This window comes from Pseudophryne corroboree, chromosome 5 (assembly GCF_028390025.1).
Source record: "Pseudophryne corroboree isolate aPseCor3 chromosome 5, aPseCor3.hap2, whole genome shotgun sequence".
NCBI lineage: Eukaryota > Metazoa > Chordata > Amphibia > Anura > Myobatrachidae > Pseudophryne > Pseudophryne corroboree.
This window is the reverse complement of record NC_086448.1, coordinates 835,923,357-835,950,528: the sequence shown is the minus strand read 5'-3', so window position 1 is coordinate 835,950,528 and position 27,172 is coordinate 835,923,357. Positions and strand designations below refer to the sequence as shown.

The 27,172-nt window shown below is 54.0% G+C and overlaps 1 protein-coding gene across 1 annotated transcript; it reads right to left on the bottom strand.

Annotated features, from left to right (window-relative positions):
* Positions 1–641: 641 nt before the first annotated feature.
* Positions 642–22,527, bottom strand: SCAP (SREBF chaperone). Its single transcript, XM_063925275.1, has 7 exons — positions 22,456–22,527; positions 22,053–22,259; positions 21,159–21,601; positions 20,569–20,760; positions 10,859–11,060; positions 1,812–1,927; positions 642–1,248 (listed from the first exon to the last, which is right to left on the bottom strand). The coding sequence occupies exons 1-7, from the start codon at positions 22,525–22,527 to the stop codon at positions 657–659; spliced, it is 1,824 nt and encodes a 607-aa protein (XP_063781345.1). The 3' UTR covers positions 642–656.
* Between the last annotated feature and the right edge of the window lie 4,645 nt (positions 22,528–27,172).

Below are 27,172 nucleotides of genomic sequence, written 5' to 3'. Positions count from 1 at the left end.
CTGGGGCCACCGACCCATCTGATACATAGGCTGGGGCCACCGACCCATCTGATACATAGGCTGGGGCCACCGACCCATCTGATACATAGGCTGGGGCCACCGATCTATCTGCTACATCGGCTAAGGCCGCTGAACCATCAGATGAGTCGGCTGGGGCCACTGAACCATCAGATGAGTCGGCTGGGGCCACTGAACCATCATATAAGTTAGCTGGGGCCACTGACCCATCAGATGAGTTGCCAGGGGCCAGTGAACAATCTGATACATAGGCTGAGGCCACCGACCCATCCAATACATCAGCTGAGGCCACCGAACCATCTGCTACATCGGCTGAGGCCGCTGAACCATCTGCTACATCGGCTGAGGCCACCGAACCATATGATACATAGGCTGAGGCTACCGACCCATCTGATACATCGGCTGAGGCCGCGGAACCATCAGATGAGTCGGCTGGGGCCACTGAACCATCAGATGAGTTATCAGGGGCCACTGAACCATGAGACAAGTAGCCAGCTTAGTGACTCCTCAGTCACCCAGAGGCCACTGATCCCGGGACTGGCAAGTATTATTAAGCATCATGTGATTACTCAGTCACCGCTCATTGTGCGGATTACTCCCACACTACATACAATACAGAACAGTTCCTGATAACATTCCTAGTACATACAGGTCAGTGTCTCCCTCACCTCCAGCTTCCCATTACTCCGCCCGGCTACAATCAGGTTTCCCTGGAGCCCCAAACTCCACACAGAACTGTCAAAGTCTTCTGCCCAGCCGGAGACCGGGGAAGACGTCCCATTACAGAACACAAGCTCTTCTGCCGAGCTTTTCCTCCTGGCAGAAACGCATCCCCCCTCTGCGCGGCTTCCAGGCGACCTGCTCCGTCCTGCTGGAGCAAGCTGGCAATGTCCATATGGAGCAGGTGAGAAGACCGGGGAGAATGTGCCCATGCCGGAAGCCCCATGTTCCTCGTAGGCACACTGCACCAGGCTGCTGAAGTCATATCCGGCAGTGTCTGCCCCCTGCTGGTCATTCCCGGGATCCTTCTGTCTGACCTGCTCAGAGAAGTTTGAATCTATGAAGCTGGACAGGTCTGGCTGGTCGTAGAAGAGGGGGGGCTGGGCGGTGGTGGGTCTCCTCTTCAGCAGGTAGCCGTTCTCCAGGGAGTCCTCAGGGCTGTATTTACAATCTGATAACTGGTCCCAGGTGTCCTGATACTCAAAGATGCCACTACTGTCTCTGCGCAGCCTGGGTGTAAGAGAAAGCCACCGTTATGTAACGCCCAGCTGCAGTCTACAACGCTACAGCGTGCGGCCTTCCGGCTGTTGTGGGACTACACATCTCAGCATGCCGTGTTACAGTACTGCTATTAGGGAATGCTGGGATGTGTAGTTCCACAACAGCAGGAGGGCCATATGTTGAATACCCCTGCTGTGTAGAGTTGTACAATGATATGTGGCAATAACTATGTCACTTCATATTCTACGTGGCACCTTGCTCTTCTATGAATGCACAATACTTATAGCGGGATCTGTGTGTTACATCTTATACTGCCCACGTATAGCCACACTCGCCACGTGCCACGTAACATAAATCCAGGAGATCTTACACAACACAAGTCTAATTTAAAAAAAATATATCTTTATTTTACTTATTTAGTATTTATCCTGGGTAACAAGTGACTCAATAATAACTTTGTGCACCCTATATGGGGTGTAAGCACTATGTGCAGGGTAAGCCGGCCGCCTGCCTCAGTATAATACAGAAGGCTTCCTGCTGTGTACATATAGTAATAAACACTTCCAGCTCACCCGTGCTTAGGAATAACAGTGAGACAATCTCCAGTCTGTGCGTCCCACACGCGGATCTGACCGGCCAAACAGCAGCTCACTAACAGCATACCGTCGCTGGCCAGACACTCAATGTCCTGTGAGAGAGAGACAGAGTCAGAGAGAGTGGGGGTTAGAGATAGCGGGAGGTAGAGACAGATGAGAGGCGAGAGAGAAAGAATGGAACAGAGAGAGAGAGAAAATGGTAGAGATAGCGGGAGGTAGAGACAGATGAGAGGCGAGAGAGAAAGAATGGAACAGAGAGAGAGAGAAAATGGTAGAGATAGCGGGAGGTAGAGACAGATGAGAGGCGAGAGAGAAAGAATGGAACAGAGAGAGAGAGAAAATAAGAATTTACTTACCGATAATTCTATTTCTCGTAGTCCGTAGTGGATGCTGGGGACTCCGTCAGGACCATGGGGAATAGCGGGCTCCGCAGGAGACAGGGCACATCTAAAAAACTTTTTAGGTCACATGGTGTGTACTGGCTCCTCCCCCTATGACCCTCCTCCAAGCTTCAGTTAGGTACTGTGCCCGGACGAGCGTACACAATAAGGAAGGATCTTGAATCCCGGGTAAGACTCATACCAGCCACACCAATCACACCGTACAACTTGTGATCTGAACCCAGTTAACAGTATGATAACAAAACGAAGTAGCCTCTGAAAAGATGGCTCACAACAATAGTAATAACCCGATTTTTGTAACAATAACTATGTACAAGCATTGCAGACAATCCGCACTTGGGATGGGCGCCCAGCATCCACTACGGACTACGAGAAATAGAATTATCGGTAAGTAAATTCTTATTTTCTCTAACGTCCTAGTGGATGCTGGGGACTCCGTCAGGACCATGGGGATTATACCAAAGCTCCCAAACGGGCGGGAGAGTGCGGATGACTCTGCAGCACCGAATGAGAGAACTCCAGGTCCTCTTTAGCCAGAGTATCAAATTTGTAAAATTTTACAAACGTGTTCTCCCCTGACCACGTAGCTGCTCGGCAAAGTTATAATGCCGAGACTCCTCGGCAGCCGCCCAGGATGAGGCCACCTTCCTTGTGGAATGGGCATCTACATATTTCGGCTGTGGCAGGCCTGCCACAGAATGTGTACGCTGAATTGTACTACAAATCCAGCGTGCAATAGACAGCTTATAAGCAGGAGCACCCAGCTTGTTGGGTGCATACAATATAAACAGCAAGTCAGACTTTCTGACTCCAGCCGTCCTAACTATATATATATATATATATTTTTAGGGCCCTGACAACGTCTAGTAACTTGGAGTCCTCCAAGTCCCCAGTAGCCGCAGGCACCACAATAGGTTGTTTCAGGTGAAAACGCTGACACCCCTTTAGGAAGAAACTGGAGACGAGTCCCAGTTCTGCCCTGTTCAAATGGAAAATTTTAATATGGGCTTTTGTAAGACAAAGCCGCCCATTCTGACAATCGCCTGGCCGAGGCCAGGGCTAACAACATGGTCACTTTCCATGTGAGATATTGGTCAACAGCATGGTCACTTTCCATGTGAGATATTTCAAATCCACAGATTTGAGCGGTTCAAACCAATATGATTTTAAGGAATCCCAACACTATGTTGAGATCTCACGGTGCCCCTAGAGGCACAAAAGAACTGTATATGCAATACACCCTTTACAATCTGGACTTCAGGAACTGAAGTCAATTTTTTCTGGAAGAAAATCTACAGGGCCGAAATTTAAATCTTAATGAACCCCAATTTGAGGCTCAAAACACTCCTGTTTTCAGGAAGTGCAGAAATCGACCTAGTTGAATTTCCTTCGTGGAGCCTTCCTGGCCTTACCCACGCAACATATTTTCACCACATGTGGTGATGACGTTGTGCGGTCACCTCCTTCCTGGCTTTGACCAAGGTAGGTATGACCTCTTATGGAATGCCTTTTCCCTTCAGGATCCGGCATTCAACCGCCATGCCGTCACACGCAGCCGCGGTAAGTCTTGGAATATACATGGTACTTGCTGAAGCAAGTCCCTTCTTAGCTCCCCAGGCCCTTAGTCCTCTGTGAGCATCTCTTGAAGTTCCGGGTACCAAGTCCCTCTTGGCCAATCCGGAGCCACTAGTATAGTTCGTACTCCTCTATGTCTTATAATTCTCAATACCTTGGTTATGAGAAACAGAGGAGGGAACACATACACTGACTGGTACACCCACGGTGTTACCAGAACATCCACAGCTATCGCCTGAAGGTCTCAAGACCTGGCGGAACACCTGTCCCGTTTTTTGTTCGGGCGGGACGCCATCATGTCCACCTTTGGTCTTTGCCAACGGTCCACAATCATGCTGAAAAACTTCCCTATGAAGTTTCCACTCTCCCGGGTGGAGGTCATGCCTGCTGAGGAAGTCTGCTTCCCAGTCGTCCACTCCCGGAAAGAACACTGCTGACAGTGCTATCACATGATTTTCCGCCTAGCGAAAAATCCTTGCAGTTTTGTCACTGCCCTCCTGCTTCTTGTGCCGCCATTTCTGTTTACGTGGGCGACTGCCGTGATGTTATCCCACTGGATCAATACCGGCTGACCTTGAAGCAGAGGTCTTGCTAAGTTTGGAGCATTATATATTTGCTCTAAGCTTATTTATGCGGAGAGAATTCTCCAGACTTAATCACACTTCCCTGGAAATTTTTTCCCTGTGTGACTGTTCCCCAGCCTCTCAGGCTGGCCTCCGTGGTCACCGGCATCCAATCCTGAATGCCGAATCTGCGGCCCTCTAGAAGATGAGCACTCTGTAATCACCACAGGAGAGACACCCTTGTCCTTGGATATAGGGTTATCCGCTGATGCATCTGAGGATGCGATCCGGACCATTTGTCCAGCAGATCCCATTGAAGAGTTCTTGCGGGAAATCTGCCGAATGGAATTGCTTCGTAATAAGCCACCATTTTTACCAGGACTCTTGTGCAATGATGCACTGACACTTTTCCTGGTTTTAGGAGGATCCCGATTAGCTCGGATAACTCCCTGGCTTTCTCCACTGGGAGAAACACGTTTTTCTGGACTGTGTCCAGAATCATCCCTAGGAACAGTAGACGTGTCGTCGGAAAAAGCTGCGATTTTGGAATATTTAGAATCCACTTGTGCTGTCGTAGCACTACTTAAGATAGTGCTACTCCGACCTCCAACTGTTCTCTGGACCTTGCCCTTATCAGGAAAGCGTCCATGTTTCTTTTAAGAAAATTCATCATTCCGGCCATTACCTTGGTAAAGACCCGGGGCGCCGTGGACAATCCAAACGGCAGCGTCTGAACTGATAGTGACAGTTCTGTACCAGGAACCTGAAGTACCCTTGGTGAGAAGGGCAAATTTGGACCTGTAGGTAAGCGTCCCTGATATCCAGTGACACCATATCGTCCCCTTCTTCCTGGTTCGCTATCACTGCTCCGAGTGACTCCATCTTGATTTGAACGCTTGTATGTAAGTGTTCAAATATTTCAGATCTCACCGAGCCGGTTGGCTTCAGTACCACAATATAGTGTGGAATACTACCCCCTTCTGTAAGAGGGGTACTTTGATTATCACCTGCTGGGAATACAGCCTGTGAATTGTGTGAGGGGGAGACGTCTCGAATTTCTAATGTACACCTGGGATACTACATGTAGGATCCCGGAGTTCCCTTGCGAGTGAGCCCACTGCGTGCTGAAACTCTTGAGATGACCCCCTACCGCACCTGAGTCCGCTTGTACGGCCCCAGCGTTATCCTGCGGACTTGGCAGAAGCTGTGAGGGGCTTCTGTTCCTGGGAATGGGCTGCTTGCTGCAGTCTTCTTCCCTTTCCTCTACCCCTGGGCAGATATGACTGGCCTTTGCCCGCCTGCCCGTATGGGGACGAAAGGACTGAGACTGAAAAGACTGTGTCCTTTCTTGCCGATATGTGACTCGGGGTAACAAAAAAGGTGGATTTTTCAGCTGTTGCCATGGCCACCAGGTCCAATGGACCGCCCCTTTATACGGCAATACTTCCATATGCCGTCTGTAATCTGCCTCACCTGACCACTGTCGTGTCTTCGTCTGGCAGATATGTACATCACATTTACTCTTGATGCCAGAATGCAATATATGCCTCTGCGCATCCCGCATATATAGAAATGCATCCTTAAAATGCTCTATAGTAAATAAAATCTTGTCCCTGTCAAGGGTATCAAAATTTTCAGTCAGGAAATCCGACCAAGCCCCCTCAGCGCTGCACATCCAGGCTGAGGCGATTGCTGGTCGTAGTATAACACCAGTATGTGTGTATATACTGTTATGATATTTTCCAGCTTCCTATCAGCTGGCTCCTTGAGGCGGCCGTATCTGGAGACGGTAACGCCATGTTTTTATAAGCGTGTGAGCGCCTTATCCACCCTAAGGTGTGTTTTCCAACTCGCCCTTACTTCTGGCGGGAAAGGGTATACCGCCCATAACTTTCTATCGGAGGAACCCCACGTATCATCACACACTTCATTTAATTTATCTGATTCAGGCAAAACTACAAGTAGTTTATTCCCACCCTACAAAATACCCTTATTTGTGGTACTTGTGGTATCAGAAATATGTAACACCTCCTTCATTGCCCTTAACATGTAACTTGTGGCCCTAAAGGAAAAATACGTTTGTTTCTTCACCGTCGACACTGGGGTCAGTGTCCGTGTCAGTGTCTGTCGACCGACTGAGGTAAATGGGCGTTTTTACAAGCCCCTGACGGTGTCTGAGACGCCTGGACCAATACTAATTTGTCCGCCGGCTGTCTCATGTCGTCAACCGGCTTGCAGCGTGTTGACATTATCACGTAATTCCATAAGTAAGCCATCCATTCCGGTGTCGACTCCCTAGAGAGTGACATCACTATTACAGGCAATTTGCTCCGTCTCCTCACCAACATTTTCCTCATACATGTCGACACACACGTACCGACCTACAGCACACACACAGGGAATGCTCTGATAGAGGACAGGACCCACTAGCCCTTTGGGGAGACAGAGGGAGAGTTTGCCAGCACACACCAAAATGCTATAATTATACAGGGACAACCTTTCTATAAGTGTTCCTCCCTTATAGCATTTAATATATATTTATATCGCCAAATCATTGCCCCCCCTCTCTGTTTTAACCCTGTTTCTGTAGTGCAGTGCAGGGGAGAGCCTGGGAGCCTTCCCCTCAGCCTTTCTGTGAGGGAAAATGGCGCTGTGTGCTGAGGAGAATAAGCTCCGCCCCTTTCTCGGCGGGCTTTTCCTCCCGGTTTTTTAATACTGGCCTGGGTTAAAATACATACATATAGCCTTAATGGCTATATGTGGTGTATTTCTTTTGCCAAATTAGGTATTTATATTGCTGCCCAGGGCGCCCCCAGCAGCGCCCTGCACCCTCCGTGACCGTGTCAGTGAGCCTGTGAGACAACAATGGCGCACAGCTGCAGTGCTGTGCGCTACCTCTATGAAGACTGTGAAGCCTTCTGCCGCCTGTCACCGGACCTCCGTCTCCGCCGTCTTCAGCGTCTGTAAGGGGGATCGGCGGCGCGGCTCCGGGACGAACCCCAGGCTGACCTGTGTTCCGACTCCCTCTGGAGCTCAGTGTCCAGTAGCCTAAGACTTCAATCCTCCTGCACGCAGGTGAGTTGCAAGTCTCTCCCCTAAGTCCCACGTTGCAGTGATCCTGTCGCCAGCAGGAATCACTGATTAGTTTAAACCTAAAAAAGACTTTTCTAAACAGCTCTATAAGAGAGCCATCCAGGTTGCACCCTACTCGGCCGGGCACAGAAACCTAACTGAAGCTTGGAGGAGGGTCATAGGGGGAGGAGCCAGTACACACCATGTGACCTAAAAAGTTTTTTAGATGTGCCCTGTCTCCTGCGGAGCCCGCTATTCCCCATGGTCCTGACGGAGTCCCCAGCATCCACTAGGACGTTAGAGAAAATGGTAGAGATAGCGGGAGGTAGAGACAGATGAGAGGCGAGAGAGAGAGGGGTAGAGATAGCGGGAGGCAGAGACAGATGAGAGGCGAGAGAGAGAATGGAACAGAGAGAGAGAGAATGGTAGAGATAGCGGGAGGCAGAGACAAGAGAGAAAGAGAATGGAACAGAGAGAGAGAGGTAGAGATAGCGGGAGGCAGAGACAGATGAGAGGCGAGAGAGAGGTAGAGATAGTGGAAGGCAGAGACAGATGAGAGGCGAGAGAGAAAGAATGGAACAGAGAGAGAGAGAGGGCTAGAGATAGAGGGAGGCAGAGACAGCGAGAGGCGAGAGAGAGAGGTAGAGATAGCGGGAGGCAGAGACAGATGAGAGGCGAGAGAGAAAGAATGGAACAGAGAGAGAGAGGTAGAGATAGCGGGAGGCAGAGACAGATGAGAGGCGAGAGAGAGGTAGAGATAGTGGAAGGCAGAGACAGATGAGAGGCGAGAGAGAAAGAATGGAACAGAGAGAGAGAGAGGGCTAGAGATAGAGGGAGGCAGAGACAGCGAGAGGCGAGAGAGAGAGGTAGAGATAGCGGGAGGCAGAGTCAGATGAGAGGCGAGAGAGAGAGAATGGTAGAGATAGCGGGAGGCAGAGACAGATGAGAGGCGAGAGAGAGAGAATGGTAGAGATAGCGGGAGGCAGAGACAGATGAGAGGCGAGAGAGAGAGAGCGGGAGGCAGAGTCAGATGAGAGGCGAGAGAGAGAGAATGGTAGAGATAGCGGGAGGCAGAGACAGATGAGAGGCGAGAGAGAGAGAATGGTAGAGATAGCGGGAGGCAGAGACAGATGAGAGGCGAGAGAGAGAGAGGGGTAGAGATAGCGGGAGGCAGAGATAGATGAGAGGCGAGAGAGAGAGAATGGTAGAGATAGCGGGAGGCAGAGACAGATGAGAGGCGAGAGAGAAAGAATGGAACAGAGAGAGAGAGAGGGCTAGAGATAGAGGGAGGCAGAGACAGCGAGAGGCGAGAGAGAGAGAGGTAGAGATAGCGGGAGGCAGAGACAGATGAGAGGCGAGAGAGAGAATGGAACAGAGAGAGAGAGAATGGTAGAGATAGCGGGAGGCAGAGACAGATGAGAGGCGAGAGAGAAAGAATGGAACAGAGAGAGAGAGAGGGCTAGAGATAGAGGGAGGCAGAGACAGCGAGAGGCGAGAGAGAGAGGTAGAGATAGCGGGAGGCAGAGACAGATGAGAGGCGAGAGAGAGAATGGAACAGAGAGAGAGAGAATGGTAGAGATAGTGGAAGGCAGAGACAGATGAGAGGCGAGAGAGAAAGAATGGAACAGAGAGAGAGAGAGGGCTAGAGATAGAGGGAGGCAGAGACAGCGAGAGGCGAGAGAGAGAGGTAGAGATAGCGGGAGGCAGAGACAGATGAGAGGCGAGAGAGAAAGAATGGAACAGAGAGAGAGAATGGTAGAGATAGCGGGAGGCAGAGACAAGAGAGAAAGAGAATGGAACAGAGAGAGAGAGAGAGAAAATGGTAGAGATAGTGGGAGGCAGAGACAGATGAGAGGCGAGAGAGAGAGGTAGAGATAGCGGGAGGCAGAGACAGATGAGAGGCGAGAGAGAGAGAATGGAACAGAGACTGAGCGGTAGAGATAGCGAGAGGCAGAGTCAGATGAGAGGCGAGAGAGAGAGAATGGTAGAGATAGCGGGAGGCAGAGACAGATGAGAGGCGAGAGAGAGAGAGGGGTAGAGATAGCGGGAGGCAGAGTCAGATGAGAGGCGAGAGAGAGAATGGTAGAGATAGCGGGAGGCAGAGACAGATGAGAGGCGAGAGAGAGAGAATGGTAGAGATAGCGGGAGGCAGAGACAGATGAGAGGCGAGAGAGAGAGAGGGGTAGAGATAGCGGGAGGCAGAGATAGATGAGAGGCGAGAGAGAGAGAATGGTAGAGATAGCGGGAGGCAGAGACAGATGAGAGGCGAGAGAGAGAGAGGGGTAGAGATAGCGGGAGGCAGAGATAGATGAGAGGCGAGAGAGAAAGAGAATGGAACAGAGAGAGAGAGAAAATGGTAGAGATAGAGGGAGGCAGAGACAGATGAGAGGCGAGAGAGAGGTAGAGATAGCGGGAGGCAGAGACAGATGAGAGGAGAGAGAGAGAGAGAGAGGGGTAGAGATAGCGGGAGGCAGAGTCAGATGAGAGGCGAGAGAGAGAGAATGGTAGAGATAGCGGGAGGCAGAGACAGATGAGAGGCGAGAGAGAGAGAATGGTAGAGATAGCGGGAGGCAGAGACAGATGAGAGGCGAGAGAGAGAGAGGGGTAGAGATAGCGGGAGGCAGAGATAGATGAGAGGCGAGAGAGAAAGAGAATGGAACAGAGAGAGAGAGAAAATGGTAGAGATAGAGGGAGGCAGAGACAGATGAGAGAGAGGTAGAGATAGCGGGAGGCAGAGACAGATGAGAGGCGAGAGAGAGAGGGGTAGAGATAGCGGGAGGTAGAGACAGATGAGAGGCGAGAGAGAGGTAGAGATAGAGGAAGGCAGAGACAGATGAGAGGCGATAGAGAGAGGTAGAGATAGCGGGAGGCAGAGACAGATGAGAGGCGATAGAGAGAGGTAGAGATAGCGGGAGGCAGAGACAGATGAGAGGCGAGAGAGAAAGAATGGAACAGAGAGAGAGAGAGGGCTAGAGATAGAGGAAGGCAGAGACAGCGAGAGGCGAGAGAGAGAGGTAGAGATAGCGGGAGGCAGAGACAGATGAGAGGCGAGAGAGAAAGAATGGAACACAGAGAGAGAGAGAGGGGTAGAGATAGCGGGAGGCAGAGATAGCGGGAGGCAGAGATAGCGAGAGGCAGATAGCGAGAGGCGAGGGAGAAAGAATGGAACAGAGAGAGAGAGCGAGGTAGAGATAGCGGGAGGCAGAGAGGATCCAGAGAGAGACAGGGGAACAGGAGAGATCGAAAGGGGAACAGAGAGCAATTGGGGAGATGGGAACAGTGGGAAGGAAAGACAGAGAGAGAGAGAGGGGTAGAGATTTTAAAGCATGAAAGAGAGAGAAGGGAGAAGATGAGAGACTGCATCACTACTGAAGTATCATCCTATAAACACACAGGTGTCCAGTATACGCACCATGAGATGACCTCTCAGAACCAGTGGCACGATTTCGGTCTCAGGCGGTGAGTAACCGTAGTCATCGCACGGCAGGTCCCCCTTCTTACGCCGGTTGTGAGACAGCCCGTTCTGTCCATAGTTTTTAGGGCACAGCAGCCGGTACAGACAGAAGAGAAGTAGAACCAGAAAAATCCCAGAAGCTAGACCCAAAGCAGCAACTCTGTAGATAGACGTGGACAACAATGGATGAAATCTGGAAGAGGCGTTTAACTGAAGGACTGGGGGAGGGAGTAGGGAGACAGGGGGGGACGAGGCATGGCAGGGACAAGGTGAGCAGCGGTAAACAGGAAGATGAGGGACTGGGGGAGGGAGTAGGGGGACAGGGGCAGACGAGCAGCAGTAAAGAGGAATATGAGGGACTGGGGGAAGGAGTAGGGGGACAGGGGCAGACGAGCTGCAGTAAAGAGGAAGACGAGGGGATGGGGGAGGGAGTAGGGGGACGGGCAGACGAGCAGCAGTAAAGAGGAAGATGAGGGACTGGGGGAGGGAGTAGGGGGACGGGCAGACGAGCAGCAGTAAAGAGGAAGATGAGGGACGGGGAGGGAGCAGGGGGACAGGGGGGGACGAGCAGCAGTAAAGAGGAAGATGAGGGAGTAGGGGGTAAGGGGGGGACGAGCAGCAGTAAAGAGGAAGATGAGGGACGGGGAGGGAGTAGGGAGACAGGGGCAGACGACCAGCAGTAAAGAGGAAGATGAGGGACTGGGGGAAGGAGTAGGGGGACAGGGGCAGACGAGCAGCAGTAAAGAGGAAGATGAGGGACGGGGAGGGAGTAGGGGGACAGGGGCAGACGAGCAGCAGTAAAGAGGAAGATGAGGGTCTGGGGGAGGGAGTAGGGGGACAGGGGCAGACGAGCAGCAGTAAAGAGGAAGATGAGGGACTGGGGGAAGGAGTAGGGGGACAGGGGCAGACGAGCAGCAGTAAAGAGGAAGATGAGGGACTGGGGGAAGGAGTAGGGGGACAGGGGCAGACGAGCAGCAGTAAAGAGGAAGATGAGGGACTGGGGGAGGGAGTAGGGGGACAGGGGCAGACAAGCAGCAGTAAAGAGGAAGAAGAGGGACTGGGGGAAGGAGTAGGGGGACAGGGGCAGACGAGCAGCAGTAAAGAGGAAGATGAGGGACTGGGGGAGGGAGTAGGGGGACAGGGGCAGACGAGCAGCAGTAAAGAGGAAGAAGAGGGACTGGGGGAAGGAGTAGGGGGACAGGGGCAGACGAGCAGCAGTAAAGAGGAAGATGAGGGACTGGGGCAGACGAGCAGCAGTAAAGAGGAAGATGAGGGACTGGGGGAGGGAGTAGGGGGGAAGACGAGCAGCAGTAAAGAGGAAGATGAGGGACTGGGGGAGGGAGTAGGGGGGCAGACGAGCAGCAGTAAAGAGGAAGATGAGGGACTGGGGGAGGGAGTAGGGGGGCAGACGAGCAGCAGTAAAGAGGAAGATGAGGGACTGGGGGAAGGAGTAGGGGTACAGGGGCAGACGAGCAGCAGTAAAGAGGAAGATGAGGGACTGGGGGAGGGAGTAGGGGGACAGGGGCAGACGAGCAGCAGTAAAGAGGAAGATGAGGGACTGGGGGAGGGAGTAGGGGGACAGGGGCAGACGAGCAGCAGTAAAGAGGAAGATGAGGGACTGGGGGAGGGAGTAGGGGGGCAGACGAGCAGCAGTAAAGAGGAAGATGAGGGACTGGGGGAAGGAGTAGGGGGACAGGGGCAGACGAGCAGCAGTAAAGAGGAAGATGAGGGACTGGGGGAGGGAGTAGGGGGACAGGGGCAGACGAGCAGCAGTAAAGAGGAAGATGAGGGACTGGGGGAGGGAGTAGGGGGACAGGGGCAGACGAGCAGCAGTAAAGAGGAAGATGAGGGACTGGGGGAGGGAGTAGGGGGACAGGGGCAGACGAGCAGCAGTAAAGAGGAAGATGAGGGTCTGGTGGAGGGAGTAGGGGGACAGGGGCAGACGAGCAGCAGTAAAGAGGAAGATGAGGGACTGGGGGAGGGAGTAGGGGGGCAGACGAGCAGCAGTAAAGAGGAAGATGAGGGACTGGGGGAGGGAGTAGGGGGGCAGACGAGCAGCAGTAAAGAGGAAGATGAGGTACTGGGGGACGGAGTAGGGGGACAGGGGCAGACGAGCAGCAATAAAGAGGAAGATGAGGGACTGGGGGAGGGAGTAGGGGGACAGGGGCAGACGAGCAGCAGTAAAGAGGAAGATGAGGGACTGGGGGAGGGAGTAGGGGGACAGGGGCAGACGAGCAGCAGTAAAGAGGAAGATGAGGGACTGGGGGAGGGAGTAGGGGGACAGGGGCAGACGAGCAGCAGTAAAGAGGAAGATGAGGGACTGGGGGAGGGAGTAGGGGGGCAGACGAGCAGCAGTAAAGAGGAAGATTAGGGACTGGGGGAGGGAGTAGGGGGACAGGGGCAGACGAGCAGCAGTAAAGAGGAAGATGAGGGACTGGGGGAGGGAGTAGGGGGACAGGGGCAGACGAGCAGCAGTAAAGAGGAAGATGAGGGACTGGGGGAGGGAGTAGGGGGGCAGACGAGCAGCAGTAAAGAGGAAGATGAGGGACTGGGGGAGGGAGTAGGGGGACAGGGGCAGATGAGAAGCAGTAAAGAGGAAGATGAGGGACTGGGGGAGGGAGTAGGGGGACAGGGGCAGACGAGCAGCAGTAAAGAGGAAGATGAGGGTCTGGGGGAGGGAGTAGGGGGACAGGGGCAGACGAGCAGCAGTAAAGAGGAAGATGAGGGTCTGGGGGAGGGAGTAGGGGGACAGGGGCAGACGAGCAGCAGTAAAGAGGAAGATGAGGGACTGGGGGAGGGAGTAGGGGGACAGGGGGGGACGAGCAGCAGTAAAGAGGAAGATGAGGGACTGGGGGAAGGAGTAGGGAGACTGGGGCAGACGAGCAGCAGTAAAGAGGAAGATGAGGGACTGGGGGAGGGAGTAGGGGGGCAGACGAGCAGCAGTAAAGAGGAAGATGAGGGACTGGGGGAAGGAGTAGGGGGACAGGGGCAGACGAGCAGCAGTAAAGAGGAAGATGAGGGACTGGGGGAGGGAGTAGGGGGACAGGGGCAGACGAGCAGCAGTAAAGAGGAAGATGAGGGATTGGGGGAGGGAGTAGGGGGACAGGGGCAGATGAGAAGCAGTAAAGAGGAAGATAAGGGACTGGGGGAGGGAGTAGGGGGACAGAGGCAGACGAGCAGCAGTAAAGAGGAAGATGAGGGTCTGGGGGAGGGAGTAGGGGGACAGGGGCAGACGAGCAGCAGTAAAGAGGAAGATGAGGGTCTGGGGGAGGGAGTAGGGGGACAGGGGGGGACGAGCAGCAGTAAAGAGGAAGATGAGGGACTGGGGGAAGGAGTAGGGAGACAGGGGCAGACGACCAGCAGTAAAGAGGAAGATGAGGGACTGGGGGAGGGAGTAGGGGGACAGGGGCAGACGAGAAGCAGTAAAGAGGAATATGAGGCACTGGGGGAGGGAGTAGGGGGACAGGGGCAGACAAGCAGCAGTAAAGAGGAATATGAGGGACTGGGGGAAGGAGTAGGGGGACAGGGGCAGACGAGCAGCAGTAAAGAGGAATATGAGGGACTGAGGGAGGGAGTAGGGGGACAGGGGCAGACGAGCAGCAGTAAAGAGGAATATGAGGGACTGGGGGAGGGAGTAGGGGGACAGGGGCAGACGAGAAGCAGTAAAGAGGAATATGAGGGACTGGGGGAGGGAGTAGGGGGACAGGGGCAGATGAGCAGCAGTAAAGAGGAAGATGAGGGACTGGGGGAGGGAGTAGGGGGACAGGGGCAGACGAGCAGCAGTAAAGAGGAAGATGAGGGACTGGGGGAAGGAGTAGGGGGACAGGGGCAGACGAGCAGCAGTAAAGAGGAAGATGAGGGACGGGGAGGGAGTAGGGGGACAGGGGCAGACGAGAAGCAGTAAAGAGGAAGATGAGGGACTGGGGGAAGGAGTAGGGGGACAGGGGCAGACGAGCAGCAGTAAAGAGGAATATGAGGGACTGGGGGAGGGAGTAGGGGGACAGGGGCAGACGTGCAGCAGTAAAGAGGAAGATGAGGGACTGGGGGAGGGAGTAGGGGGGCAGACGAGCAGCAGTAAAGAGGAAGATGAGGGACTGGGGGAAGGAGGAGGGGGACAGGGGCAGACGAGCAGCAGTAAAGAGGAAGATGAGGGACTGGGGGAGGGAGTAGGGGGGCAGACGAGCAGCAGTAAAGAGGAAGATGAGGGACTGGGGGAAGGAGTAGGGGTACAGGGGCAGACGAGCAGCAGTAAAGAGGAAGATGAGGGACTGGGGGAGGGAGTAGGGGGACAGGGGCAGACGAGCAGCAGTAAAGAGGAAGATGAGGGACTGGGGGAGGGAGTAGGGGGACAGGGGCAGACGAGCAGCAGTAAAGAGGAAGATGAGGGACTGGGGGAGGGAGTAGGGGGGCAGACGAGCAGCAGTAAAGAGGAAGATGAGGGACTGGGGGAAGGAGTAGGGGGACAGGGGCAGACGAGCAGCAGTAAAGAGGAAGATGAGGGACTGGGGGAGGGAGTAGGGGGACAGGGGCAGACGAGCAGCAGTAAAGAGGAAGATGAGGGACTGGGGGAGGGAGTAGGGGGACAGGGGCAGACGAGCAGCAGTAAAGAGGAAGATGAGGGACTGGGGGAGGGAGTAGGGGGACAGGGGCAGACGAGCAGCAGTAAAGAGGAAGATGAGGGTCTGGTGGAGGGAGTAGGGGGACAGGGGCAGACGAGCAGCAGTAAAGAGGAAGATGAGGGACTGGGGGAGGGAGTAGGGGGGAAGACGAGCAGCAGTAAAGAGGAAGATGAGGGACTGGGGGAAGGAGTAGGGGGACAGGGGCAGACGAGCAGCAGTAAAGAGGAAGATGAGGGACTGGGGGAGGGAGTAGGGGGACAGGGGCAGACGAGCAGCAGTAAAGAGGAAGATGAGGGACTGGGGGAGGGAGTAGGGGGACAGGGGCAGACGAGCAGCAGTAAAGAGGAAGATGAGGGACTGGGGGAGGGAGTAGGGGGACAGGGGCAGACGAGCAGCAGTAAAGAGGAAGATGAGGGACTGGGGGAGGGAGTAGGGGGGCAGACGAGCAGCAGTAAAGAGGAAGATGAGGGACTGGGGGAGGGAGTAGGGGGACAGGGGCAGACGAGCAGCAGTAAAGAGGAAGATGAGGGACTGGGGGAGGGAGTAGGGGGACAGGGGCAGACGAGCAGCAGTAAAGAGGAAGATGAGGGACTGGGGGAGGGAGTAGGGGGGCAGACGAGCAGCAGTAAAGAGGAAGATGAGGGACTGGGGGAGGGAGTAGGGGGACAGGGGCAGATGAGAAGCAGTAAAGAGGAAGATGAGGGACTGGGGGAGGGAGTAGGGGGACAGGGGCAGACGAGCAGCAGTAAAGAGGAAGATGAGGGACTGGGGGAGGGAGTAGGGGGGCAGACGAGCAGCAGTAAAGAGTAAGATGAGGGACTGGGGGAAGGAGTAGGGGTACAGGGGCAGACGAGCAGCAGTAAAGAGGAAGATGAGGGACTGGGGGAGGGAGTAGGGGGACAGGGGCAGACGAGCAGCAGTAAAGAGGAAGATGAGGGATTGGGGGAGGGAGTAGGGGGACAGGGGCAGATGAGAAGCAGTAAAGAGGAAGATAAGGGACTGGGGGAGGGAGTAGGGGGACAGAGGCAGACGAGCAGCAGTAAAGAGGAAGATGAGGGTCTGGGGGAGGGAGTAGGGGGAGAGGCAGACGAGCAGCAGTAAAGAGGAAGATGAGGGACTGGGGGAGGGAGTAGGGGGACAGGGGCAGACGAGCAGCAGTAAAGAGGAAGATGAGGGTCTGGGGGAGGGAGTAGGGGGACAGGGGGGGACGAGCAGCAGTAAAGAGGAAGATGAGGGACTGGGGGAAGGAGTAGGGAGACAGGGGCAGACGACCAGCAGTAAAGAGGAAGATGAGGGACTGGGGGAGGGAGTAGGGGGACAGGGGCAGACGAGAAGCAGTAAAGAGGAATATGAGGGACTGGGGGAGGGAGTAGGGGGACAGGGGCAGACAAGCAGCAGTAAAGAGGAATATGAGGGACTGGGGGAAGGAGTAGGGGGACAGGGGCAGACGAGCAGCAGTAAAGAGGAATATGAGGGACTGGGGGAGGGAGTAGGGGGACAGGGGCAGACGAGAAGCAGTAAAGAGGAAGATGAGGGACTGGGGGAAGGAGTAGGGGGACAGGGGCAGACGAGCAGCAGTAAAGAGGAATATGAGGGACTGGGGGAGGGAGTAGGGGGACAGGGGCAGACGAGAAGCAGTAAAGAGGAATATGAGGGACTGGGGGAGGGAGTAGGGGGACAGGGGCAGATGAGCAGCAGTAAAGAGGAAGATGAGGGACTGGGGGAGGGAGTAGGGGGACAGGGGCAGACGAGCAGCAGTAAAGAGGAAGATGAGGGACTGGGGGAAGGAGTAGGGGGACGGGCAGACGAGAAGCAGTAAAGAGGAAGATGAAGGACTGGGGGAGGGAGTAGGGGGACAGGGGCAGACGAGCAGCAGTAAAGAGGAAGATGAGGGACTGGGGGAGGGAGTAGGGGGACAGGGGCAGACGTGCAGCAGTAAAGAGGAAGATGAGGGACTGGGGGAGGGAGTAAGGGGGCAGACGAGAAGCAGTAAAGAGGAAGATGAGGGACTGGGGGAAGGAGTAGGGGGACAGGAGCAGACGAGCAGCAGTAAAGAGGAATATGAGGGACTGGGGGAGGGAGTAGGGGGACAGGGGCAGACGAGAAGCAGTAAAGAGGAATATGAGGGACTGGGGGAGGGAGTAGGGGGACAGGGGCAGATGAGCAGCAGTAAAGAGGAAGATGAGGGACTGGGGGAGGGAGTAGGGGGACAGGGGCAGACGAGCAGCAGTAAAGAGGAAGATGAGGGACTGGGGGAAGGAGTAGGGGGACGGGCAGACGAGAAGCAGTAAAGAGGAAGATGAAGGACTGGGGGAGGGAGTAGGGGGACAGGGGCAGACGAGCAGCAGTAAAGAGGAAGATGAGGGACTGGGGGAGGGAGTAGGGGGACAGGGGCAGACGTGCAGCAGTAAAGAGGAAGATGAGGGACTGGGGGAGGGAGTAGGGGGGCAGACGAGCAGCAGTAAAGAGGAAGATGAGGGACTGGGGGAAGGAGTAGGGGGACAGGGGCAGACGAGCAGCAGTAAAGAGGAAGATGAGGGACTGGGGGAGGGAGTAGGGGGACAGGGGCAGATGAGCAGCAGTAAAGAGGAAGATGAGGGACTGGGGGAGGGAGTAGGGGGACAGGGGCAGACGAGCAGCAGTAAAGAGGAAGATGAGGGACTGGGGGAGGGAGTAGGGGGACAGGGGCAGATGAGCAGCAGTAAAGAGGGAGATGAGGGACTGGGGGAGGGAGTAGGGGGACAGGGGCAGACGAGCAGCAGTAAAGAGGGAGATGAGGGACTGGGGGATGGAGTAGGGGGACGGGCAGACGAGAAGCAGTAAAGAGGAAGATGAAGGACTAGGGGAGGGAGTAGGGGGGCAGGGGCAGACGAGCAGCAGTAAAGAGGAGGATGAGGGACTGGGGGAGGGAGTAGGGGGACAGGGGCAGATGAGCAGCAGTAAAGAGGAAGATGAGGGACCGGGGGAGGGAGTAGGGGGACGGGCAGATGAGCAGCAGTAAAGAGGAAGATGAGGGACGGGGAGGGAGTAGGGGGACAGGGGCAGACGAGCAGCAGTAAAGAGGAAGATGAAGGACTGGGGGAGGGAGTAGGGGGACAGGGGCAGATGAGCAGCAGTAAAGAGGAAGATGAGGCACTGGGGGAAGGAGTAGGGGGACAGGGGAAGACGAGCAGCAGTAAAGAGGAAGATGAGGGACTGGGGGAGGGAGTAGGGGGACAGGGGCAGACGAGCTGCAGTAAAAAGGAAGATGAGGGACGGGGAGGGAGTAGGGGGACAGGGGCAGACGAGCTGCAGTAAAAAGGAAGATGAGGGACTGGGGGAGGGGGTAGGGGGACAGGGGCAGACGAGCTGCAGTAAAAAGGAAGATGAGGGACTGGGGGAGGGAGTAGGGGGACAGGGGCAGACGAGCTGCAGTAAAAAGGAAGATGAGGGACGGGGAGGGAGTAGGGGGACAGGGGCAGACGAGCTGCAGTAAAAAGGAAGATGAGGGAGTAGGGGGAGGGAGTAGGGGGACAGGGGCAGATGAGCAGCAGTAAAGAGGGAGATGAGGGACTGGGGGAGGGAGTAGGGGGATAGGGGCAGACAAGCAGCAGTAAAGAGGAAGATGAGGGACTGGGGGAGGGAGTAGGGGGACAGGGGCAGACGAGCAGCAGTAAAGAGGAAGATGAGGGACTGGGGGAGGGAGAAGGGGGACGGGCAGACGAGAAGCAGTAAAGAGGAAGATGAAGGACTGGGGGAGGGAGTAGGGGGACAGGGGCAGACGAGCAGCAGTAAAGAGGAAGATGAGGGACTGGGGGAAGGAGTAGGGGGACAGGGGCAGACGAGCAGCAGTAAAGAGGAAGATGAGGGACTGGGGAGGGAGTAGGGGGACAGGGGCAGACGAGCAGCAGTAAAGAGGAAGATGAGGGACTGGGGGAGGGAGTAGGGGGACAGGGGCAGACGAGCAGCAGTAAAGAGGAAGATGAGGGACTAGGGGAGGGAGTAGGGGGGCAGACGAGCAGCAGTAAAGAGGAAGATGAGGGACTGGGGGAAGGAGTAGGGGTACAGGGGCAGACGAGCAGCAGTAAAGAGGAAGATGAGGGACTGGGGGAGGGAGTAGGGGGACAGGGGCAGACGAGCAGCAGTAAAGAGGAAGATGAGGGATTGGGGGAGGGAGTAGGGGGACAGGGGCAGACGAGCAGCAGTAAAGAGGAAGATGAAGGACTGGGGGAGGGAGTAGGGGGACAGGGGCAGACGAGCTGCAGTAAAAAGGAAGATGAGGGACTGGGGGAGGGAATAGGGGGACAGGGGCAGACGAGCAGCAGTAAAGAGGAAGATGAGGGACTGGGGGAAGGAGTAGGGGGACAGGGGCAGATGAGCAGCAGTAAAGAGGAAGATGAGGAACTGGGGGAGGGAGTAGGGGGACAGGGGCAGATGAGAAGCAGTAAAGAGGAAGATGAGGGTCTGGGGGAGGGAGTAGGGGGACAGGGGCAGATGAGCAGCAGTAAAGAGGAAGATGAGGGACTGGGGGAGGGAGTAGGGGGACAGGGGCAGATGAGCAGCAGTAAAGAGGAAGATGAGGGACTGGGGGAGGGAGTAGGGGGACAGGGGCAGATGAGAAGCAGTAAAGAGGAAGATGAGGGACTGGGGGAGGGAGTAGGGGGACAGGGGCAGACGAGCAGCAGTAAAAAGGAAGATGAGGGACGGGGAGGGAGTAGCGGGACAGAGGCAGACGAGCAGCAGTAAAGAGGAAGATGAGGGACTGGGGGAGGGAGTAGGGGGACAGGGGCAGACAAGCAGCAGTAAAGAGGAAGATGAGGGACTGGGGGAGGGATAGGGGGACAGGGGCAGACAAGCAGCAGTAAAGAGGAATATGAGGGACTGGGGGAGGGAGTAGGGGGAAGGGCAGACGAGCAGCAGTAAAGAGGAAGATGAGGGACTGGGGGAGGGAGGAAAGGGACAGGGGCGGACGAGCAGAAGAGGAAGATGAGGACAGAGATGAGAGTTTGGCTAGGGGCGGGGAACAGACGGGAGGTAAAGAATGGACACGGGAGACATCCTCTCTCTTACTTGTACAAGGTGACATCTACGTGCCCCTGAGCTTTGCCGGGAGGAGGAACTGCTTTGTCGTCCTCTGGACGTCCGTCCCGCTGGGGTTGGAAGATGTGGGAGTTCTGAGCTTCATGTGGGTGTCGGGCCTCAGACACCTCCTCCGGGGTGAGGTACAGGGTGATGGGAATCATTGGTAAGATGCTGATGTACCTACACCCAGAGAGACATCAGCCTGAGCGTCTACTAACATTACAGATCAGAAGCTTATCTCATTGTGTGGTGTGTACATGTGTGTGGTGTGTTCATGTGTGTGGTGTGTTCATGTGTGTGGTGTGTACATGGGTGTGGTGTGTACATGTGTGTGGTGTGTACATGTGTGTGGTGTGTACATGTGTGTGGTGTGACTGCGTATGTTACAAGGTGCCGATCAATAGAGGGGAGCTAGAGCCTCAATAATGAGGATTCTATTGGTAATGACAATGTGAAGAACAACGATTCTGCTCTTTAACTTGAAACAGAGAAATACTAATTGGTCTCTGTATTATATGAGAATCCCAACTTTGCAGCGGGAAGAGATCTATTTCCACCTGTCCTATTGGGACACTCACTTCTTGGCCAGGGTGATGTTATAGTAGCTGAAGAGTGTAGGCCAGTGGCGGAAGGACAGCTTCCTCCAGGTTTCCTGATCCTCTGGGCCCCAGGTCACCTCCGTGTAGGCCTGGTCCTCCTTAGTCTGTGGTCTGAGTTTGCTTTGGTCCTTTGGGTGGCTTTCTACCCAGCCTCTGGGGCTTACCTCCAATCCCCCTCGGAGGGTCTCCAGTACCTCCTGGTGGTCTCTTTGAGACTGGTTATCCAGCAGTTGTGAGGAGCCGGTAGGGAAGATAGAGAGTGAGCTCTGGGGGTCAGAAGCTGGCAGGACGGGCACAGGAAGAGGGGGCACCCCTGCTTCGCCCATAGGACTCTGCTCTGTGACCTGAACCGTAGTCAGGTAGGTGCGAAGGCCGGTAGGGTCGGTATACAACAGGATTCCAATCCAGACCACAGTTCCTGTCTAAAGACAAATTAAAGAGTAACTTACGGTTACCGCGCACATTCAACCGTCACTACGGAGGATACGTTTATAATAAACAGTCTTCTGCAAATGATACATTTAAGGAAGTTTGTAACGTACAATTGCCTGACTAATTTTACAATGTATTCCATTAAACAACTCTTTATCCCCAGGGTATTTCTATTTTATTTTTTTAAGTAAGATTTCAGTTGAATTTTCACATCGCTTCCATTTAATATGGAACGGAACCATCTTTACTACGGATGTTGGTCACGGTCTGTCGCTATAAACTAAAAAGGAGTACACTATGAACTAGACAAACGTTACACCACAAGTGCCAGGTCCTGCGGACCCCATGGTGAGCAGTGTCCCCCGGATTAGAAGAAGGAGAAACCTCATCATTTTACAAAAAGGAAGGCAAATATAAGAAATACACGCGTGTGATCCTTACCATGATGATCCTCTGAGCCAGTCGCGTCCTGGCAAAGAAGTAGATGAGGCGGAGTCTTTTGGGAAGGCGCAAATTCCGGAAGGGCTGCAGGGTAATGGTGTGAGGGGTGTTGGGACGCAGGGCTTGTTGGCGCTCGTATCTGGGTGTGCGGGACTTGGCTGGCAGCATGCAGGCTTCAGCTGGCATTCGCTTGTTCAGGTCAGCGAGCTACAAGTAATACACAATGTAATGATGACAATACCCGCCATAAGTTTTCCCGGGAAGCCATGCATTCTGCAACGGTCTCCTTCCCTACTGGTACAGTCCCTGGAAATTCTGCCTCTCCTGCTGCTTCTTTATAGAATATTGTCCTTCATCTCTCTTTTTCTGAGGTCTATATAGTGCGTAGGCATCTTGTTATTACATCCGGGAAGGCCGGCGAGATTAACCTGCCAGCGCCAATCATGTATAATTTATAGCGCTGCTTGTCGCACATGACGCTCGCTCCCTTAGCGCTGTAACCTGCTGCCGCCACAGATCAGGAACTCAGGGATCCAGGATACAAGCGATTGGCATGTATACAGCACATGGTGTTTACCTGGGTGTTATACGTATGGGGAAAGCCCAGGTACGGGCAGGGAACATAGAGGGGCTTACCTGGGTGTTATACGTATGGGGAAAGCCCAGGTACAGGCAGGGAACACAGAGGGGCTTACCTGGGTGTTATATGTATGGGGAAAGCCCAGGTACAGGCAGGGAACACAGAGGGGCTTACCTGGGTGTTATATGTATGGGGAAAGCCCAGGTACAGGCAGGGAACACAGAGGGGCTTACCTGGGTGTTATATGTATGGGGAAAGCCCAGGTACAGGCAGGGAACACAGAGGGGCTTACCTGGGTGTTATATGTATGGGGAAAGCCCAGGTACAGGCAGGGAACACAGAGGGGCTTACCTGGGTGTTATATGTATGGGGAAAGCCCAGGTACAGGCAGGGAACACAGAGGGGCTTACCTGGGTGTTATACGTATGGGGAAAGCCCAGGTACAGGCAGGGAACACATAGGGGCTTACCTGGGTGTTATACGTATGGGGAAAGCCCAGGTACAGGCAGGGAACACAGAGGGGCTTACCTGGGTGTTATATGTATGGGGAAAGCCCAGGTACAGGCAGGGAACACAGAGGGGCTTACCTGGGTGTTATATGTATGGGGAAAGCCCAGGTACAGGCAGGGAACACATAGGGGCTTACCTGGGTGTTATATGTATGGGGAAAGCCCAGGTACAGGCAGGGAACACAGAGGGGCTTACCTGGGTGTTATATGTATGGGGAAAGCCCAGGTACAGGCAGGAAACACAGAGGGGCTTACCTGGGTGTTATATGTATGGGGAAAGCCCAGGTACAGGCAGGGAACACAGAGGGGCTTACCTGGGTGTTATATGTATGGGGAAAGCCCAGGTACAGGCAGGGAACACAGAGGGGCTTACCTGGGTGTTATATGTATGGGGAAAGCCCAGGTACAGGCAGGGAACACAGAGGGGCTTACCTGGGTGTTATATGTATGGGGAAAGCCCAGGTACAGGCAGGGAACACAGAGGGGCTTACCTGGGTGTTATATGTATGGGGAAAGCCCAGGTACAGGCAGGGAACACAGAGGGGCTTACCTGGGTGTTATAAGTATGGGGAAAGCCCAGGTACAGGCAGGGAACACAGAGGGGCTTACCTGGGTGTTATACGTATGGGGAAAGCCCAGGTACAGGCAGGGAACACAGAGGGGCTTACCTGGGTGTTATACGTATGGGGAAAGCCCAGGTACAGGCAGGGAACACAGAGGGGCTTACCTGGGTGTTATACGTATGGGGAAAGCCCAGGTACAGGCAGGGAACACATAGGGGCTTACCTGGGTGTTATACGTATGGGGAAAGCCCAGGTACAGGCAGGGAACACAGAGGGGCTTACCTGGGTGTTATATGTATGGGGAAAGCCCAGGTACAGGCAGGGAACACAGAGGGGCTTACCTGGGTGTTATATGTATGGGGAAAGCCCAGGTACAGGCAGGGAACACATAGGGGCTTACCTGGGTGTTATATGTATGGGGAAAGCCCAGGTACAGGCAGGGAACACAGAGGGGCTTACCTGGGTGTTATATGTATGGGGAAAGCCCAGGTACAGGCAGGAAACACAGAGGGGCTTACCTGGGTGTTATACGTATGGGGAAAGCCCAGGTACAGGCAGGGAACACAGAGGGGCTTACCTGGGTGTTATACGTATGGGGAAAGCCCAGGTACAGGCAGGGAACACAGAGGGGCTTACCTGGGTGTTATACGTATGGGGAAAGCCCAGGTACAGGCAGGGAACACATAGGGGCTTACCTGGGTGTTATACGTATGGGGAAAGCCCAGGTACAGGCAGGGTACACATAGGGGCTTACCTGGGTGTTATACGTATGGGGAAAGCCCAGGTACAGGCAGGCGACACATAGGGGCTGTATCAGCGTTGGGAGCAAAAAAAAAAAAACAATTTGTACCTGGACAAACCATGCTGCATTGAAAGGGTGCAAATCCATTCATCTATTTCTTGCACGCAGGGTAAATACTGGCTGCTTTTGCACGCAGGGTAAATACTGGCTGCTTTTGCACGCAGGGTAAATACTGGCTGCTTTTGCACGCAGGGTAAATACTGGCTACATTTGCATGCAGGGTAAATACTAGCTGCTTCTGCATGTAGGGTAAATACTGGCTGCTTCTGCATGTAGGGTAAATACTGGCTGCTTCTGCATGTAGGGTAAAATAAGAATTTACTCACCGGTAATTCTATTTCTCGTAGTCCGTAGTGGATGCTGGGAACTCCGTAAGGACCATGGGGAATAGCGGGCTCCGAAGGAGGCTGGGCACTCTAGAAAGATTTATGACTACCTGGTGTGCACTGGCTCCTCCCACTATAACCCTCCTCCAAGCCTCAGTTAGGACACCGTGCCCGGACGAGCAGACATAATAAGGAAGGATTTAGAATCCCGGGTAAGACTCTTACCAGCCACACCAATCACACCGTACAACTCGTGATACTTTATCCAGTTTGACAGTATGAAAACAACTGAGCCTCTCAACAGATGGCTCAACAATAACCCTTTAGTTAACAATAACTATTTACAAGTATTGCAGACAATCCGCACTTGGGATGGGCGCCCAGCATCCACTACGGACTACGAGAAATAGAATTACCGGTGAGTAAATTCTTATTTTCTCTAACGTCCTAGTGGATGCTGGGAACTCCGTAAGGACCATGGGGATTATACCAAAGCTCCCAAACGGGCGGGAGAGTGCGGATGACTCTGTAGCACCGAATGAGAGAACTCCAGGTCCTCCTCAGCCAGGGTATCAAATTTGTAGAATTTTGCAAACGTGTTTGCCCCTGACCAAGTAGCTGCTCGGCAAAGTTGTAAAGCCGAGACCCCTCGGGCAGCCGCCCAAGATGAGCCCACCTTCCTTGTGGAATGGGCCTTTACAGATTTTGGCTGTGGTATGCCTGCCACAGAATGTGCAAGCTGAATTGTACTTACAAATCCAGCGAGCAATAGACTGCTTAGAAGCAGGAGCACCCAGCTTGTTGGGTGCATACAGGATAAACAGCGAGTCAGATTTTCTGACTCCAGCCGTCCTGGAAACATATATTTTCAGGGCCCTGACAACGTCTAGCAACTTGGAGTCCTCCAATTCACTAGTAGTCGCCGGCACCACAATAGGCTGGTTCAGGTGAAACGCTGACACCACCTTAGGGAGAAATTGGGGACGAGTCCTCAACTCTGCCCTATCCATATGGAAAATCAGATAAGGGCTTTTACATGATAAAGCCGCCAATTCTGACACTCGCCTGGCTGAAGCCAAGGCTAATAACATGACCACTTTCCATGTGAGATATTTTAGATCCACGGTTTTTAGTGGCTCAAACCAATGCGATTTTAAGAAACTCAACATCACGTTGAGATCCCAAGGTGCCACTGGAGGCACAAACGGGGGCTGAATATGCAGCACTCCTTTTACAAAAGTCTGAACTTCAGGTACTGAAGCTAGTTCTTTTTGAAAGAAAATCGACAGAGCCGAGATCTGTACTTTAATGGAGCCTAGTTTTAGGCCCATATCCACTCCTGCTTGCAGGAAATGCAGAAATCGACCTAGTTGAAGTTCCTCTGTTGGGGCCTTATTGGCCTCGCACCATGCAACATATTTTCGCCATATACGGTGATAATGCGTTGCCGTAACATCTTTCCTGGCCTTAATAAGCGTAGGAATGACTTCTTCCGGAATACCCTTTTCCTTCAGGATCCGGTGCTCAACCGCCATGCCGTCAAACGCAGCCGCGGTAAGTCTTGGAACAGACAGGGCCCCTGCTGTAGCAGGTCCTGTCTGAGCGGTAGAGGCCACGGGTCCTCTGAGAGCATCTCTTGAAGTTCCGGGTACCACGCTCGTCTTGGCCAATCCGGAACCACGAGAATTGTGTTTACTCCTCGCTTTCTTATTATTCTCAATACCTTTGGTATGAGAGGCAGAGGAGGGAACACATAAACCGACTGGTACACCCACGGTGTCACTAGAGCGTCCACAGCTATCGCCTGAGGGTCCCTTGACCTGGCGCAATATCATTTTAACTTTTTGTTGAGGCGGGACGCCATCATGTCCACCTGTGGTTTTTCCCAACGGTTTACCAGCATCTGGAAGACTTCTGGATGAAGTCCCCACTCTCCCGGGTGGAGGTCGTGTCTGCTGAGGAAGTCTGCTTCCCAGTTGTCCACTCCCGGAATGAACACTGCTGACAGTGCTAGTACATGATTCTCCGCCCATCGGAGAATTCTTGTGGCTTCTGCCATCGCCATCCTGCTTCTTGTGCTGCCCTGTCGATTTACATGGGCGACTGCCGTGATGTTGTCTGACTGGATCAGCACCGGCTGGTGTAGGAGCAGGGATTTTGCTTGACTTAGGGCATTGTAGATGGCCCTTAGTTCCAGAATATTTATGTGAAGGGAAGTCTCCTGACTCGACCATAGTCCTTGGAAGTTTCTTCCCTGTGTGACTGCCCCCCAGCCTCGAAGGCTGGCATCCGTGGTCACCAGGACCCAGTCCTGTATGCCGAACCTGCGGCCCTCTAGAA

Excerpts from the sequence above, each read along its gene's own strand:
- SCAP (XM_063925275.1), bottom strand. The coding sequence starts at position 22,527 with ATGTGCGACAAGCAGCGCTATAAATTATACATGATTGGCGCTGGCAGG. Across the intron at positions 22,260-22,455 it reads TCTCGCCGGCCTTCCCGGAT|CTCGCTGACCTGAACAAGCG; the intron begins GTAATAACAAGA and ends TATTACTTGTAG. Across the intron at positions 21,602-22,052 it reads TGGCTCAGAGGATCATCATG|ACAGGAACTGTGGTCTGGAT; the intron begins GTAAGGATCACA and ends ATTTGTCTTTAG.